Source organism: Poecilia reticulata, chromosome 12, assembly GCF_904066995.2.
Source record: "Poecilia reticulata chromosome 12, P_reticulata-male-v2, whole genome shotgun sequence".
NCBI lineage: Eukaryota > Metazoa > Chordata > Actinopteri > Cyprinodontiformes > Poeciliidae > Poecilia > Poecilia reticulata.
Genome location: NC_088841.1, coordinates 3,665,789 through 3,682,652, shown reverse-complemented (window position 1 = coordinate 3,682,652; position 16,864 = coordinate 3,665,789). Strand labels below are relative to the sequence as shown.

The following is a 16,864-nucleotide window of genomic DNA, read 5'->3' as shown; positions in this document are numbered from 1 at the left end:
TCATACATCAAGATTGCATACAGTTTCATCCATTAGCGCAGACAAAGTCTTTTTTTTTTTTTTTTAATCTTGGGTTATGCATGACGTGAATTATCCGACGTCAAACCTTTGGAGTTTGATTTGTATCGATCCTTTCCAAAGTACACGTCCGTTTCAGCGCTGCACTCCGGGTCAGAGATGTCCGTGTCCCCCTCCTGTCCAGCGAGGGGAGCTGGGAAATGCTGTCATGATGAATTATTTCTTCCTCTGTTGATTGGAACAGCTGTGCTATGTCAGGATGAGAAGGACCTTCTAGGCTCTCTGATTGTGATTTCTTGTAAATCATCTATTTATTCATGACACCAGCTTTATTTTGGTGGGTCTAAATAGCTTGTGTATTTAAATAATAAAATTACTTTTGTGAAAAAAAATGTCTGTGATGTGCTATTTTTTCTTCTTTAAAGTAAACCCGACTGGTGGGATAAATACAGACTCATTTTGTTTTAGGGATTTTAAAATGTCTTTTGGTTATTTCTGCATTCACTCATTTTCACCGTTACTGGGTTATTTGTCCTTTTTTAATTAGAAGTAATCATTTCCTGTAGCTGTTCCATACAAAATGAGTGCAAAATTATGAAGTGGAAAGGGGAAAAAAAGACATAAAGCCCTGGTTAACCAGCTCCGTTCAGAATTCAATGATCTGCTGAAAATGAGTTGTAGACCACATAAATCTGACTTTTATGGACAAGGAGCGAAAAGAAAGCCAGAAGAAATCCTGTTTGCAGTTTAATGCCAGACTTTAAAGCTGCCGCGTGTAACTTTTATTAAAAAAATTTAAGTTTTAAAATTTTTTATAAAGGCTCTACTGCAGCTGTAAAGTCGACCCAGCACTGATCAGATCAGAACCAAACTGATCTTTTTGGCCTTCATGTCAAACATTTTGTGTAGTGGAAAAATGACATTACTCTGATGTGGTGGTGGCAGCATCATGCTGTCCTTCAGAAGAAAGAAAAACTGGTCAAGTTGGATGGAGGTAAATTCAGAGCAATGCTGGAGCTCTATAAAAGCACCAAAGTTTACCTGGTGTTTTTCTTTTTGTCTAATTTCTAGTAGAAATGTCTTGGTACGCTTGAAATAAGACAAAAACTAACTTGAGTTTCCAACAAGATATAGGAGCTTGTTTTAAGTAAATAATTCCTTAATACTGATGAAAAATGGCTGGTTCCTTTAGCAGATAAATTATTAATGACATTTTTCCCCTGTTAGTGAAATAATTGACTAGAATTTTTCATCAATATTAAGGAATTACTGACTCAAACAAGCTATTAACAGTTAGTTACAACAGCGTTGCATTCTCTTTACTTTTCTCTGGTCTGTAATGGAGACTTGAATTTAATGCGCCATTTCAACCAAAGGTTTTGAATGCGCTTCCTAACCGGACGCTCCAAAACTTTATTTAACAATATGAGGTTTTGCTTAATTTATTTTTAACATTGGGTCTCGTTTTCCAGAGCTACTATCTGCAACTTTAGATGCATTCCTTCTCTAACACACCTGGGTCATTGACTCATTATAAGCCTCTACAGAACTGAGTTGATGCTGATGAGGGAGGTCGACCTTTTGTCTGAGGTGTGTTTTAGCAGGGATGCATCTAAAAGTTGCAGTCTGGAGGACTGAACCTGTGAACTCCTGATTTGTACCATCAATGTGGCCCGTTGAGGGTGGCCAATATGCTGAAATATGGTGAAATTGAGTTTGACACCCCTGGTCTAACTCAATTTTATTTAGTTTTTAGAGTGTGTTTGCTAGTTCTTGTTAGTTTTTATAGGTTGAATGTTGTTAATTTTAACAGAAGATACAATTTTCCAAAAATGTATTTAACTGTTGTTGAACCAACGGACTGGTGTTTTCTTTCAGCTTTTGCTGTCGCCGTTTTGCGGACTAGCGTAAATGACAGGAGGAATAATGGAGGGACATAATTTGCTAACAGCTGACGTAAACTGCTTGTGTGAGGGAAATAAAAAACAAAAACAAAAAACAATTACAGAACAGTTAAAAAGGTTAATAAATAGATTCATAAAAACAAAGGGTATTATATCTAGTTTTATAAATACACGATATAGTTGTAGTTAGTTAACCTTGGTAGAAACTGCAGCGCTCAGACATAAACAGAGGCGCTAAAACAGCTGGTTCAAGTCGGAGCAGGACGCCAACCTTTAGCGTGTAAAACGGTGTGGGGAGTCAGAGCGATGTGTAATCTCTGTGGAGATATAACGGCGATAAAGTGTTGACGGAAGCTTAAACACAACAGCAGCACCTTCCATCCGTCTTCAAGTACACCTCGCTGCAGCATGCAGAAAGGGGCGGGGACGGACCACTGTCAGCCTCTTACCTTATATGGAAATGGGACCATTGCAATCCGGAAGTGAAGGGGGCGCTAGTGGCGCTATTTCCTGTACCAGCCGCGTTAATAATAATAATAATAATAATAATAATAATAATAATAATAATAATAATATTGATAATAATAATAATAATAATAATAATAATAATAGAAATAAAAATGTAACGTGGTATGTCCCTTTAAAAAATAATTAAAACTATTGTTTTTTAATGTTAAAATCACATTAGTAATAAACAACTTAAAACAAGCAACAATAATGAATTATTATGTATATGTATTTATCTATTGTCACCCAATCTAGCTGAAACAAAAGGCTTAAAAAATATTTAGGAACACATTTATCCATCCATTAATTATCATACACGCACGCATGACCCTGGGCAGATCACCAGTCCATCCTAGATTAAGAAAACAGATACCAAATACTTCAAGAACGCTGTAGTTCAATTAATAGATTGTGATGTAGTGAAACGTACTCTTATAATAAATAAATTTAAATCTAAAATATAACTAGTGCCAAAAACTATTATGCTTGGTTGCAGGTGAGCTCAACTATTGTCATTGTTTACCATAAAGTCTCATTGGAAACCTTTCCTGTAAGGACTCCAGCTTAACCAGTAATCTGATAAAAGACACTGGACTGGTGTCCCACTATTCAATTTAGAAATTCTATATCAACTCTACCAGTTGTATTTGATTCACAAACTGCGCTCAAATATTCAATTGTTGCAAAACCCAGAGAGACTTTTGTAAAACTTTAAATGTAGCTTCAAACTGGAAACACTCAGAGAAAGTAGGTTTTAGAAAGTTTATTTGACAAGAGAATGATCCACTGTGGATTAATCATTGTTTCTGTATGAAGCTTCTTTGAAGTCACCAGATAAATAAATCAGGCTTATGTGTACATTCTAACGCTCTTCAATTCAGCCAATCAGCTCATCATGCGCCTCCGTCTCAGCCTATCGGCGCCGGTCTCCTCATCTTCTTGAATTACCCTTCATAAAGTCCGGCTTGATGTGAACAACTGCTCCTCACCAGTTTCCATCACCTCCACCCGGTCTCCACCGTCGCTCAGCATACCTTTAATCTTTGTATTATGGTATGTTTCTAACTGAACATGTTTCTGTATTTGGTTGCTTTATTTAAATAAAAACTGTTGATTCTGATTGCTAAAACATAAACGACTGAGGTTTGCAAAGACAATTTTTATTTCTTCCAGTCATTGTTAAAGTATATGAAACGTTACACATGAAATACTGAAAGGTATTATCTTTGCTTGTATTTCAAAATTTTAAAACAAGGTTATCCAATTGTTAAACAATGCTGTTACAATATATTTACAACTACTTTATTGGTTCTACTTTCTCTTTAATATATTAGAGCCACAATGTTACTTTTCCTGGAAACAACAGTTCTACCAAAAAACTAAATAATATAAATCAACTGAACTACAACAAAAGGAACACTAAAAAATTTACATAATGTTTAAAGAACACATTGTGAAAAACTAAAGGATGACAGAACAAATCCAAATGTCAGCAGAACAGATTGACAAAGATGTCACCAAAAAAGAACAATGTGTGACAACTGAAATGTGTGAAAGACTGTGGAAAACAACTATTATTCTCCTTGCATTCAGTACTGACATCCAGGGCAGTGTCCAGGTCTGCCATCACAGTAGTAACGAGGGTAATCTCCTCGTCTTCCATTTCCAGTGAAGCCCACACAGTCTTTATATTGCCGGTTACAGGAAGAACACGTAACAACTGCAAAAGGAATCCGGTTTTCTGCCTTGAATGACTTTGAAAATTTACCCCAGTTGATCTCACCTGTAAATGAATGATAAATTTCATGTAGTTTAAATCTAATTTAACATGTTTTATGTGGAAAAAAGTCAAAGGTTCTTACCATCCAGCCAAGCAAAGTGAGTCCTCTTCCTGAACACTGGGTCAGACATAATGGCTTTAAAGCGCTTGCAGGTTAATGCCAAGGTGAGGTAAGCTGCATCTCCCTGTGCTAGTATCACCTCTTGGAGAACAGCTTCCAGTACATCCAAAGGCATCTGAAAATTACAGAAAAACAGGTGCATTGCAAGACTATCACCAGAATAATGGCTATGACGCATATGATTATGAATGTATCTTTACCTGCAAAATTGGTGGCATCATTTGTACCTGCATGGTGAGAAGCATAAAACAGTAATTAACACTTTGTATCTCTCAGTGTCTTACCCTTTCCATCTCTACCGTCATAAAAAAATGATGTGCAAAAAATATATTTTCCTGTTTTAAAAAAAATCATTTCTGGTTTAAGTGTCAATTGCACATAAATAAATACAAATCAAAAATAATAGTTATGTGTACATTTTAAAAATTAACCTCAATTTGTGCCTCAGTTGCTTTTGCATAGGTGTGGTCATCAGCACACAGAGTCTGTAAAAAATATAGATATTTTGAAAGTGAAAGATGAGCCCAAGTCCAAACAACATCAAAACAGTTTCAACCTTTTTAACTGTCCTATCCTGATTTTGTTTCATATTTTAACAATCAAGCATTGCATAAAACTGCATTGTGAACGGACATAATAGAAATTACATGATTCAAAACTACACACTGATGAATTTGAACTAAACCATACCTCATATTTTGCCCCCTCATGAACTTTTTTCCGCTTTCTCTCCTTTTGTAGTTCTTCTTTGGACCTTTTAAAAGGACAAATTGAAGATTTTCTTTAAAAAACTGACTTATGTGTATGATGATGTGGTATATTGCACCATTATTCTTACTTCACAGGGAAGTTTCTCAGGAGAGTGAGAGTCCACCATCTTCGTATTGTCATCATGTCATTCTGTGGACATGACAGATTCGCATTTAATGACATCTCCAACAGAAAGCATGCAGTCTTATCTGTTTCCTTACCTCCGTGAAATCAAATGGTGCTTCCATCACAAAGTAGAGAGCATACTGTGGAGAAAAATGTGATTATGTCTATACAAACAATACAACAAAATGGTGGGAGGAAGTGGATGTTACCATCACTACAAACATTCCACAGTTGTTGGACAGTCCTTGTTTAGGCAATCCCTGTGGTGCTTGAGAGAACATTCAAGAAAAGAGGGAAAATTTAAATTACTTTAACAATCAAATTAATGTATAAGACAACAGCCTTACCCACACTATTGACTGTAAACATTGAACGGAGGAATGATTGGAAATAAGCAGTCTGGTAGCTCTAAAGAACTATAATTGTCCAACAATAACATCTCACTTATATTAATATTTTTAATTTCCATTTTTAAAATAACTATCAGTGCACATACCTTCATTTTAATTCATGTCTGCAGAAATAAATGGGTAATATTACACTGCACATTATGATCAGTAAAACCGTACTTAATAGTAGATATATCACCTAATACTGTTACTCTTACTAGTGTTTTTTGCAGTTATTTACTACTATAAATATATGAAGTAGAGGGAACTACACCCACCTATGATGGCAGCTTTTAGTTTATAAAAAGTGTTAGACTTTCCAGAAATGTTGGCGTGCAAAAACATATTTCAAAAAGGATTAACCTTTTTCTAGTCTTTTTTATGAAAAAAAAAACCAACTACAAAACTGTTAAGAAGGTAAATAAATAAATGATAGTGTAAGTGTAGCTTTACATACCGTTATGTTGAACCGTAGCAGTTCTTGTTATGTGATTCTGTACCTTGAACGACTCATCGGCTTTGTATGAGCAAAGAGGACAGAAATATCCGGAATAATCTTCTCTCCGTTACGAATGTTACAAATAGAAACGTGGATCTGTTAAATAAAATAAAAAAACAAAGTTTGAGCATAAAATACACTTATCAATTATACATTTTATTTACTTTTCTATTTTTATCTAATGGTGCCCTGCAGGGAAATAATTAGCTATGCTACATGCTAAATTTAACCTTACCTTCTATGAATTACGCATTTCAATAGTCTACAGCTGTTTATTATATGCTCAACGTCATCTAGAAAAGCGTATTGATTTACTATGTGATACAAATTTTAAAGAAGGTAAAAATACCTTTTGCTGACTTTGCGCCTTTTCCATTTTGGATCGTGTGCCGAACACATGAACCCTCTCAAACTTCTTTCAATCGGCATCTCAAACCCGCTTCTTTAAGGTATTTATACTAGAAATTAGGAAAATAGCGCCCCCTTCACTTCCGGAGTGCAATGGTCCCATTTCCATATAAGGTATGAGGCTGACAGTGGTCCGTCCCCGCCCCATTCTGCATGCTGCAGCGAGGACCTTCTCTCCGTCTTTGCCAGTCTTTTCTTCTTCACCATAGTCTTTTCTTCCCAAACAGCAAGTTGGTACACTACCGCCCCCAGCTGGTCAGTCTGTGTAACCTTTAAATCAGTTGATCTTGGTTTGTCTTCATCTACCATCCAGGATTGCCTCATATTTAGATCCTCCCCGTTACACAAAATAATGATTTTTAAAAAAAAATAGATTTAGTTTACAATGACAAACAAAAATCATGCATTTGCATAGATCTGAAAATGACCTAGCCTTGGTGGCTCACATTGTGTTTGTGGTGGTCAAGCACGGTGGGATGGGTTTGAGATCCCTGGTTTTCTCATGGGTAAATCTTATAACTTTATTTGTGCTCTGTCCACAATTTATTTTGTTTGTTACTTTAATTAGTTCATGTCATTTTCAATTTATTGAATGATTTTATATTTATATTTATGGCATTAACTTAGCAAAATGTTACCTGTTCCCACATCAATGTTCCAATGTTTGCTGACACAAGAACAAGAAAATAAATGTTTGACTAAACAAGCAAAATTAACTTTCTCATGTATAGATACTGAAAAAAGTTCAAAATATATGGGACAAAAACCAAGTGAATCAAACTATTTTGAATATAAACAAGAATAGAAAGTATGCTATTTGCTGGTGGGATGATGTAACAGCACCAGCAAAAGAAGATTCTGTGATGTCACAAGTGAGGCAGCGTCTGTGATGTCATAAACTACATATATATAGAACAGAATTCTGGATATTTTTCATTGCTATATCACTGACTAGTTCAGACATAAGCAAAGCCTTTTCGAGCGTTCAGCTAATTTACAAATCGATAGATTTTGGAGAAAGTCTTGAGATAAAATGTCTTATCAAAATCCAAGAAGACACAATGGAACGATGGGACCCCAGGGGAGATGGGGCAACCATCGAAATGTCCAAGGCGGGTTTCCTCCTGTGCACCCAGATCTTTTGCATGAGGAAATCCAAAGGATGGGCTCTCTTTTAGAGATGGAGAGAGCCCAAAGGTTTGCAGACAACCAAAGACTGGCCCATCTGGAAGCAGAGCTGGAAGAAACCAAACTCCAGTTAAAGAGGCAGAAAGCTCTCAAAGAAGTATTCATCAACAAGGGCAAAGAGACCAAGAGGGAACTCGAGAGAGTAGAGAGGCTTTGTGATCCAGGTGTTGTTGATGCTGCAATTCTTGCTACGAAGGCGCACAACGAAACGAGATTTAAAAACAAGAAGCAGCTCCAGCAAGACTTTGTGGAATTAAAGACGGCCCACCTCCTCAGCCAGGAAGCATTTACAACAGAAATCCAGGCTGAGAAAGAAAGAAACAAAACCTTGCAAGAAGAAATGGACAAACTCCAGACTTCCCACGAGGAGCTTTGCTCCAAGTATGAAGCGTCTGAGAGATCCAACGATGCTCTGGTGAGGCAGGAGGCCGAGATGCAAAAGTTGTGTGAAGTGAGAGTTAGTGAGATACAACTGGTCCTTGACAAGATAAGAGCTGAAAAGGACGATATCTTTCAAAAGATGTCAGAAGAGGTCACGTTTCTGAAAAGCAGCAGAAACAGTTTACAGGCAGAATTGGACGAGATGAAATGTTCATATGAAAAACTTGAGCAGAAGTTTGAAAGAGACGTTTCTGCTCTTAAAGCTGAAGTGGAAACATCTGAGCACGAGCTACAGCGTGAAAGAGAAGCCAGTTCATATACAGCAAAGAGATGTCACTTTGTTCTATCTGAACTGGCTTCTCTTGAGCAAGAACAAGAACTGAAATATAAAGCAGCGTCAAAAGAGCTCCAGACCCAGCAGCAGAACTTCTACAAGGTCACGAATGATTTAAAATGTGAAAATTCTTCACTTCAACAGCAGGTGGAAAAGCTTCAGATACAGATGATTCAGGAGAGAAAAGCGCACATGGAGGAGATAATGCTTCTAAACAACATGAAAGTCATCTTCCAAGAAAATACAGCAAAAGATATGAAATTACTGCAAGAAAAGGAAAGGGATGCACAGACCAAGTTAGAGAAGATGAAAGATATATACAAGGTGCTGCATTGCAGATATGACACCGATATTGCTGCACTCAAACAAGAAATTGAAAAATGTCATCAAGTAAGTTGTGAGAAAACTAGTAATTTGGAAGGAGCACATGACTATCTAGAGATTGACACTTCTCTGAGAGACATGAAGGAAGATGTCGAACAAGAAACACCACAAGAGTCCAGAAATTTTCAAGAGATGGAGAACAAGAGCCAACCTGACCATGATGAAGTTTTACATCAGGAGGTTTCTTCTGAGGAGGATCCCTTAGAAGGATCCTCCTCAGGTTTTCCCAGGCATTTGGAATCCATGACGGACTTCGCTGCAGAATCCAACCAGGAGGATTTGGACAACATGGAGGATGGAAAAATGAAAAAACCAAAGCTTACAGTATGGGAAAGAATGCGAAACTTCATGCATTTGAAGAAATCAAAAAAAGGAACAGACTGAACTAAAGCCCAGAACATCAAGTTTTAACCATCGTGCCATGCGACATCATCAGGAAATTTAGAAAGGCCAGCTTTTTTTCATGCCATTAACCATCTAAAAAAAAGATCCTTCCTAACCCAATTCAAAAAAAGATTCAAACTTTAAGACGAATTTGAAATAGAAAAAGTAGTGGGCAGCACGGAGATGCAGTGGCTAGCACTGCATCTGCACAGAGAGGATGTGTCACATCTTTGCTGTGTGGAGTTTGCATGTTCTCCCCGTGCCTGCGTGGGTTTTCTCCAGGTGCTCTGGTTTCCCCCCACATCCCCTAAAACAGTGTTTTTCAACCTTTTTTGAGTCAAGGTACATTATTTTAATTGAAAAAATCTCGAGGCACACCACCAACCAAAAATGTAAACAAAAATACTCTGTAGACGCCTATACTACATATATAGTCATTCTTATCAAAGTCTCTTGAATAGGGGGGGTTGAGGGGAGATGGAAGCTGCTCTCGGTTTTCCATTAGGACCCAGCAGAGGGCGGCGTCCTAATAAATCTGCTGTAAGGACGCAGCACTCCGTCTCCAAAGCCGAACCATGGTTTCGTTCACACCGAGCTTAAATGCAGCGGCTCTATTTCCCTCCTGTAGTGCCAGATCGACAGCCCTCAACTTAAAAGCTGCATGATATGAGTTTGAAAACATTTATCCGTCGTGACTGCTGCTAGCATGTGGTTGTTCTAAATGAAAATTAGCACGTTCTTCTTTTGATTTACAATTTTGACTTCTAAAGATTCACTTCCTGCTAGAGAGCCCCCTGGTGGTTGAAGAAAAATCCACAGAAAAGCTGCATCGGGCTACAATCCGCATGGTTCAAAGCTTAGGAAAAAAGTAGCAGCTTATAGTCCGGAAAATACGGTACCGTAGGTGAAATTGAATAATTTCCACGGCACACCTGACGATCACTCACGGCACACCAGTGTGCCGCGGAACAGTGGTTGAAAAACACTGCCCTAAAACATGTAGGTTAGGTCAATTGGTCAATGTAAATTGCCCCCTAAAAGAGTTTAAGAAACTGCAAGAATTGCTTTAACAAAAAAAGTGCAATTTAACATGAAAAACTGAGTAGAAAAGGTAAAAAAGAAGAGCAATCTGTGAAAGTACAAACATGGGGAACTTAATAAGAAATTATTACTGTTAGTTGAGGAAAATCAGTTCTTAAATGAACACATAGCCATGAGTATGAGCCTATGTGTTGTAGAGCTTATGTGTTATCTACTGGTATGAAAGAGAAGAACGACGGGATGCGAAACATCTAGGATGAAGAGCAACAAGGTTATCCTGGGTTCAATTCCAAGTCTTGGGCAATCTGCTGCATGTCTCTCCTCCAAATCTCCTGTTCAATTAGTGTTAAATAAAGGCCACTAGAGAATGAAAGAACTGACCACCACATGTTTCCTCATGGAAAAAATAAATAAAACTCTTTCTTAATCTCTCTCTCTCGTTCTCTCTTAACCCTCCTGTTGTCCTCATTTTCTGTGTATAGGGAAAACACATACAAATCTCTGTCATTTTGACCCGAGGACAACAGGAGGGTTTTAATACAGAAGTTACTTAATATACATACATAAATGCATACACACATGCACACATATACATATACAAACATGCACACACATACACATCCCTTCCATAGGCTGCCACCTTATCGTGGTGGAGGGGTTTGAGTGTCCCAGTGATCCTAGGAGCTGTCAGGGGCTTCATGCCTCTGGTTACCCAAGGCAGACAGGTCCTAGGTGAGGAACCAGACCAAGTGCAGCCCAAAGACCCCTTATGATGAGCGCCTGGTGGCCGGGTTTTAACCCACGGAGCCCAATCAGGCTAAATAATACATATTTAGTTCACAAAATAAATTTAGCATTAAGCTAAATATTTATTTAGCAAGCTTAACATTTAGTGACTACGCTATATATTTGGCATTGAGCTAAATAAGCCTTGAGCAAAGCTGAATACTTGGCTCTGAACTAAATATTTGGCTGACAAGGCAAACATTTGTCTCTGAGCTAAATATTTAGTTCAGTTTGGAGCATTAAAAATGCCAGCTTTGCATTATTTTATAATTGATCAAAGTCATGCAAAGATGGCACTTTTAATTGACTTTTAATGCAACTTCTAGAGCAACTTTGCATTAAAAGTGTCATTATTTACCGAATTACTTCATGACAACTGTCATAAACATTCATAAAGACTTCTTTATGTTCATGACAGGTGTTACGTCATGTTTTTGACAGTGTCATGTCAGTCTTATGCACACCCCGTCAAATAGTGTTACCGAAAAATTAACCACATTGTTTTCTGTGACTGTCGAAATAACACAAATTATTGCTGTCAGTTTTTGACCTTAACTTTAAAAATGGTGCCCAATAATTGTGACAAAGCAATCATTCAGTTTCTCTGAGCAGCTCTTCTGTTCTAGGCTAGCGGCAGTTAACACTTCTAATAAAATACACACAGAAATTTCTCAAAATACAATGTGTGCCAATAAAATACTGTTCTCCACTCACAAACACTTACAATAATGGTACTTTATCGATTAAATGTAGACTTCACCCACCTGTTAAAACAGAAATCAGCTTTTATATCAATATAATGGCTTCGTAGCTATGCTGACTCTGAGCTTCTTCTAGGCTTGAAGTCAGCCTCTCTCGTATTTGCCGCTACTGCCATCTTCTGGTGGAAACTGGTATTGCACCAGAAATGTGATCAGTCATACGGGTGAAAAAAGAAACAAAGAAAGTGCGACGATTATGGATAAACAGATGACGAAACTTGATGACACATTAGCTCCAAACATCTTAAATAAGCTGGATTTTTTTATCAGTTATACCAAAAATATCTCTGCATTATTAAAAAAAATTTTTTTTTCTCCTTCTATACATATATAATCTCTGCACATTTTTAATACATATGGATGAGAAGAAGTCAAACACTGATTTTTATCCTCAACTAGAAAAATAGAAGCTAGAATACTGATGAGCGCACAAAACTACTCTCTGATATCAGGGTCTTACTGGATGCTCTCCTCTGATTGGTCAGCTTCAATTGATCTGATTAGGCTCCACCCACTATTCCATCTCAGCAGATATTGAAGAAAAAAAAATCTTTAAATTAGATGCAGTTAATGAGTTATGACGGATCAGCTAAAGGTGCATAGATGATTAGTTTCCATATTGTCACCTGCTTAAAATAATGGCCGGAGTGGTTTTTTGTCAAAAATGAATCAACATTTTTTTTTCCCTTTCCAAATCATCTTCTGGCAAAGAAAAAAAAAACACTATAACCATCCTTATTATAGGAAGGTGATGATATGACTGGAGGCGAACAGAGAAATTCATGTTGGTCTGAAACGCTAGTCGGATTTTTTCCAAACAGTGAACGCGTCTTATCGAAGCCTAAGCGCTACAGAGTAGCAGCAACACTCTTCAGTGTGGAAGTTGTTCCTGTGGTGCAATGTCAAGGAGTACAGAGATGTCAAAAACGTTTAGAAATGACATAAGTAAACGTCTGTGGATGGTTCAGGCTGTGACAAAGAGAACGCTTTGTTTTAGAAAGGTAACAGGAAGGCTGAGATTTATGGTTTTATCATATTCAGTCGCCGTCTGTTATGAGGAATACCGGGTCTGGAAATGTTGCTAATCTTTTATGATTCTCCTAAAATAAAATGTCTAATCTCTAAAGAAGACACACAGACCTGCCAGAGCTGGTAATGAAGCCATTTTATCGATTAACTGAATTTTTTGTTGTGGAATTATTGAAAAATTTAGATATTTCTTTCACCAATGCCCCATATATATATAATTATTATTCTTTTCTTTTTTCTGTCAATCATAATTTATTTTTTTTAAAAAATCAATTAACATTGGAAATCAAATTTGGTATAAATAAATTATTTCATTTCCAGGACCAGCTGATTATTACTGCTAGCCAGGCTACTTGCTGATCTAACATAGTGCGAACCGCTTAAAACGCATGCTTTGTCCATTTTCTCAAGTAGTTTTACTCACTCAGCGGTGCCACATCATCTTTGCTGGTAACATAAATAATTAATGACCATTCTGTAAATCTTCCTTAATGTCCTGAATGAGAAAGTGGAATCAGCTGAAGTCAATGAAAGCCTTCCAAATCCCAGAGATCTGAAACTGGCTTCAAGATTCTGATCAGTGCAGGTCTATATGTGACTGGTTGCTATGGGGATGACAGGAGGGGCGTTAAACAGATACATTCAAGATCTTTGGTGTTGACTCAACGATAAAACATTCACAAAGAGTGAAGATGTTGAGAAGACGGTTCCAACAAACTCAGCTTTGCCTCCTTCAAATCTCAGCTACTTATCGATTAATCAAATGTTCTGCTTTTGAAGATTTCATTTTTCACTATGAGAATTTAAAAAAACAATAAAATGGAGAGATGGCATAAACAACTACAATCAGCTTTCTTAAAATATTCAAGCCAGTGGAAGCGGTTTATACGAGGAATGTTGCTGAGACTCGACACTCCTATTTTTGAAGAATAAAAATAATAAAAGATGAATATATAAGTTTAATCTGATGTCTCAGGCTACTTGAATCCCATTATTCTCCCATAATATCCAGTCAGGTTGGACTTTTGGTTTGTAAAAAAACAAAAGTCTTAGAGAACATGGGGTCGTTTTTTTTTTTTTTTTGCATTCCCTTGAAGTAAATTTGTGAAAACACCCTGGTCTATTCTGAATGAAGTAACAGTGAAAAATGTCAACTTAAAACTAAAACTACCTTCGAAGAGCCTCAGTGAAAGCGGCTCATTCTTAACTCTTTGGTGCAGAAAATTTGATGCTTGTGTTTGATGGTATAATATGTCTCAGTGGAGAGATGACTGCAAACAGAAACAGACAGTTATTCAGGCTGCTGGCATGAAAAAGACGACCAAAAAAAAAACTGTCAAATGTCAAATATAACCCTGTGAGATTAACTCAAAAATACACAAAATAGTTTGGATGGATTTGATCAGTTTGTAGTGCATCTGCATTCACAAGAAAAAGGTATAAAACCTGAAAAGATATGAACATGCCTGGAAAAATCTTACCAAAATGATTTTGTACCAGAAAACCTTTCAGGATTTTAAATAGCGCATGAGCTGACTAACATACGTTACAGTGAGGGAACGCAAAAGAAAACAAATTCCTCATGTTTCCCAGGTGGCGCAGTAATTTTCCAACCCAACATTCCATGTTTTTAATAAAAAAAAATACTTTGTTTGTGTTTCCAAACAAATGAATAAACTCCATAGACTAAAAGGAAAAAGTCTCCATAAGTAGAACTGAACCTGAGCTGGTAGAATGCGACTTGTGTTAAATGGTAGCATTTCTTCCTGGTTTTGTTTCTCTGAATATGCTGCTGTGAAACACATGCTTCTTTTTTTTTTGCCTTGATTTTGGTGAGATTTTAATTCAGACTATGTTAATGTATTATTCTCTGGTGCGCTGAGGGGAATAAACAGTGACCATAAGCAAGTGTGTTAACGGAAAATCTGAAAAATAAATACTTTAAATGAGAAAAACGAAATACAAGACAAAAAAGTCCCGATGTGGACAGAAAGAAGTTGTGTTTCTGTGTTTTAGCAGATTCTTCATCCTTCCAGAATGCCTTCACAAGAACATCAGCACCTGGTGGCTTCTTTGCCGTCAGTTCATTCAGTTAGCCAGTTTTAAACGATGAATACATCCAGATGATTTTTTTTTTTTTTTTGAGAAGTAGTGACATTCACAGAGGAGCTCCCAGAGAGCCAGGAAGGCAGAGATGATCAGAGCGGTTTGCTGCCATGTTTCTTGTTTTCTTGTGTTTAGTGTTTGGCGTAGCAGCTTTGGTGATGACAGAAATCCATTTTTTTATAAAGTTTGCATCCCACTAGAAATACATCCATCCTCTTGAGGGGTCTACATTTTTTTGTTTGTTTATTTTCTGTTTTTAATACTTTGAGTGGGTGGTGTTTCGTTTTTGTTCACTGGAAAGTGTGTGTGATGTAGAAGACCAACTCCATGTCCATGGCCGTCTGCGGTACGCTGGCACTCCCTCCGTGAATGACGGGAATCAGAGCGCTGTCCATCTCGTTCATGTAGCGCTGGGGGAGGAGCCGGCCTCCGGACCCCGCCTGGTACTCCACCTGGGTGGGCAAACGCACACAGCCACACAAAAACATTACCATCAATCTGAAAAGTGTGGCATGCATTTGAGGACATAAACATGAAACAGCTAATGCAATAGTTCGTAGTGCAACTACAGACTAGGGCTTTAGGGAGGCATAGTTTTAATTTGTAAAGAAATTTAATAGACCGTTTTTTTATTGTCCACATCAAAATTATGTCCATTTTGTGCTACGACAGGGATTTTAAAGTGCCTTCCCAAAGGGGGCGCCAGAGTTCTGAGACATGAGGAGAAAAAAACAAACTCAAACCAGAAAAAGAAACTGCAAACATTTGTTTAACTTCATAAAGTTACAAAATAGATGGAGTTTTATTACCAAAACCTATTATAAACCAACAGTTACCGAGGTTCAGTTTTTACCATGTCAGTCTGAGTGGAGATGCGAAGCCAGAGGGAGTTGATGCCGCCTGCGGTCAGAACTGAAAGGTGAGGAGCCAGAGCGCTGCAGGTCGCCATGGCGATCTCCTTCTGAAACATGCTGCAGGACGACAGCACGGACGCCAGGCTGCAGTCTGGAGCCTTCGGCTGGTAGAAGACCTGCAGAGATCAGCTTATGTCACACATCTTCAGAGGTTCAGCAGCAGAAGAAACAGTCTGCTCAGTAAAACGCAAAAAAATAAAAAGAAAAAAAAAAACTCACCTCAGTGCATCTAATGGAGCAGCTGTCAGACTCAAACTCGGCATCCTGCTGCATTCTGACGCTGGGGACACCATCCAGAGGCCTCCCATCAACCCCACTGGTTTTACTGGTCAACACAAAATGACACTAAATAAATAAAAGCCACTGGCTAAATTTATGCCACAGTAATTAAATCAGATACACAATTAAAAATTAAGTCAGTTTTGTCAAATTTCATCTAAACCACAGATCTAGATTGGCATTAATCTCGTTCATGTAGTGCTGAATGAGATTAAACTGGCTACAGTTTAGCCAAGGCTGTATTTTATACAGGAACAAACCATCAGGTTTAGAGCTGCAACTAATGAATATTCTGACAATTAATCGATTAATCGGATTTTAAAAAATTGCCTTGGCCTGCAGATTTTTCATTTAACCGCTTAAACTTTTTTCAAATTCCAAATTTGATTTCCAATGTTAATTGATTTTTGTTTTTTTAATAAATTATGATTGACAGAAAAAAGAAAAAAATAATAATTATATATATATATATATATATATATATATATAATTATTATTTTAGTTAGTCGATAAAATGGCTTCATTACCAGCTCTGGCAGGTCTGTGTGTCTTCTTTGGAGATTATACATTTTATTTTAGGAGAATCATAAAAGATTAGCAACATTTCCAGACCCGGTATTCCTCATAACAGACGGCGACTGAATATGATAAAACCATAAATCTCAGCCTTCCTGTTACCTTTAAGCGTTCTCTTTGTCACAGCCTGAACCATCCACAACCATCCACAAAAATCCAGCTTATTTAAGATGTTTGGAGCTAATGTGAGGTAAAAAAA

General features: G+C 37.4%; 2 protein-coding genes across 3 annotated transcripts; both read right to left on the bottom strand.

Annotated features, from left to right (window-relative positions):
* Positions 1-3,568: 3,568 nt before the first annotated feature.
* Positions 3,569-6,710, bottom strand: LOC145554080 (uncharacterized). Of its 2 annotated transcripts, XM_081613384.1 has the most exons (10): positions 6,444-6,710; positions 6,053-6,190; positions 5,416-5,466; positions 5,302-5,346; positions 5,169-5,230; positions 5,021-5,084; positions 4,762-4,815; positions 4,531-4,557; positions 4,292-4,445; positions 3,569-4,212 (listed from the first exon to the last, which is right to left on the bottom strand). In XM_081613384.1, exons 3-10 carry the CDS (start codon positions 5,428-5,430, stop codon positions 4,019-4,021), a joined length of 615 nt encoding a protein of 204 aa, XP_081469510.1. In that variant the 5' UTR covers positions 5,431-5,466; positions 6,053-6,190; positions 6,444-6,710; the 3' UTR covers positions 3,569-4,018. The 2 variants fall into 2 exon arrangements, with proteins under 2 accessions (XP_081469510.1, XP_081469511.1); XM_081613385.1 differs by lacking the exon at positions 6,444-6,710 and having other exon boundaries at positions 6,053-6,428.
* Positions 6,711-15,112: 8,402 nt separating this feature from the next.
* LOC145554259 (zinc finger FYVE domain-containing protein 16-like) lies at positions 15,113-16,155 on the bottom strand. The gene is made up of 3 exons (XM_081613789.1): positions 16,030-16,155; positions 15,750-15,926; positions 15,113-15,348 (listed from the first exon to the last, which is right to left on the bottom strand). The coding sequence occupies exons 1-3, from the start codon at positions 16,081-16,083 to the stop codon at positions 15,187-15,189; spliced, it is 393 nt and encodes a 130-aa protein (XP_081469915.1). The 5' UTR covers positions 16,084-16,155; the 3' UTR covers positions 15,113-15,186.
* Between the last annotated feature and the right edge of the window lie 709 nt (positions 16,156-16,864).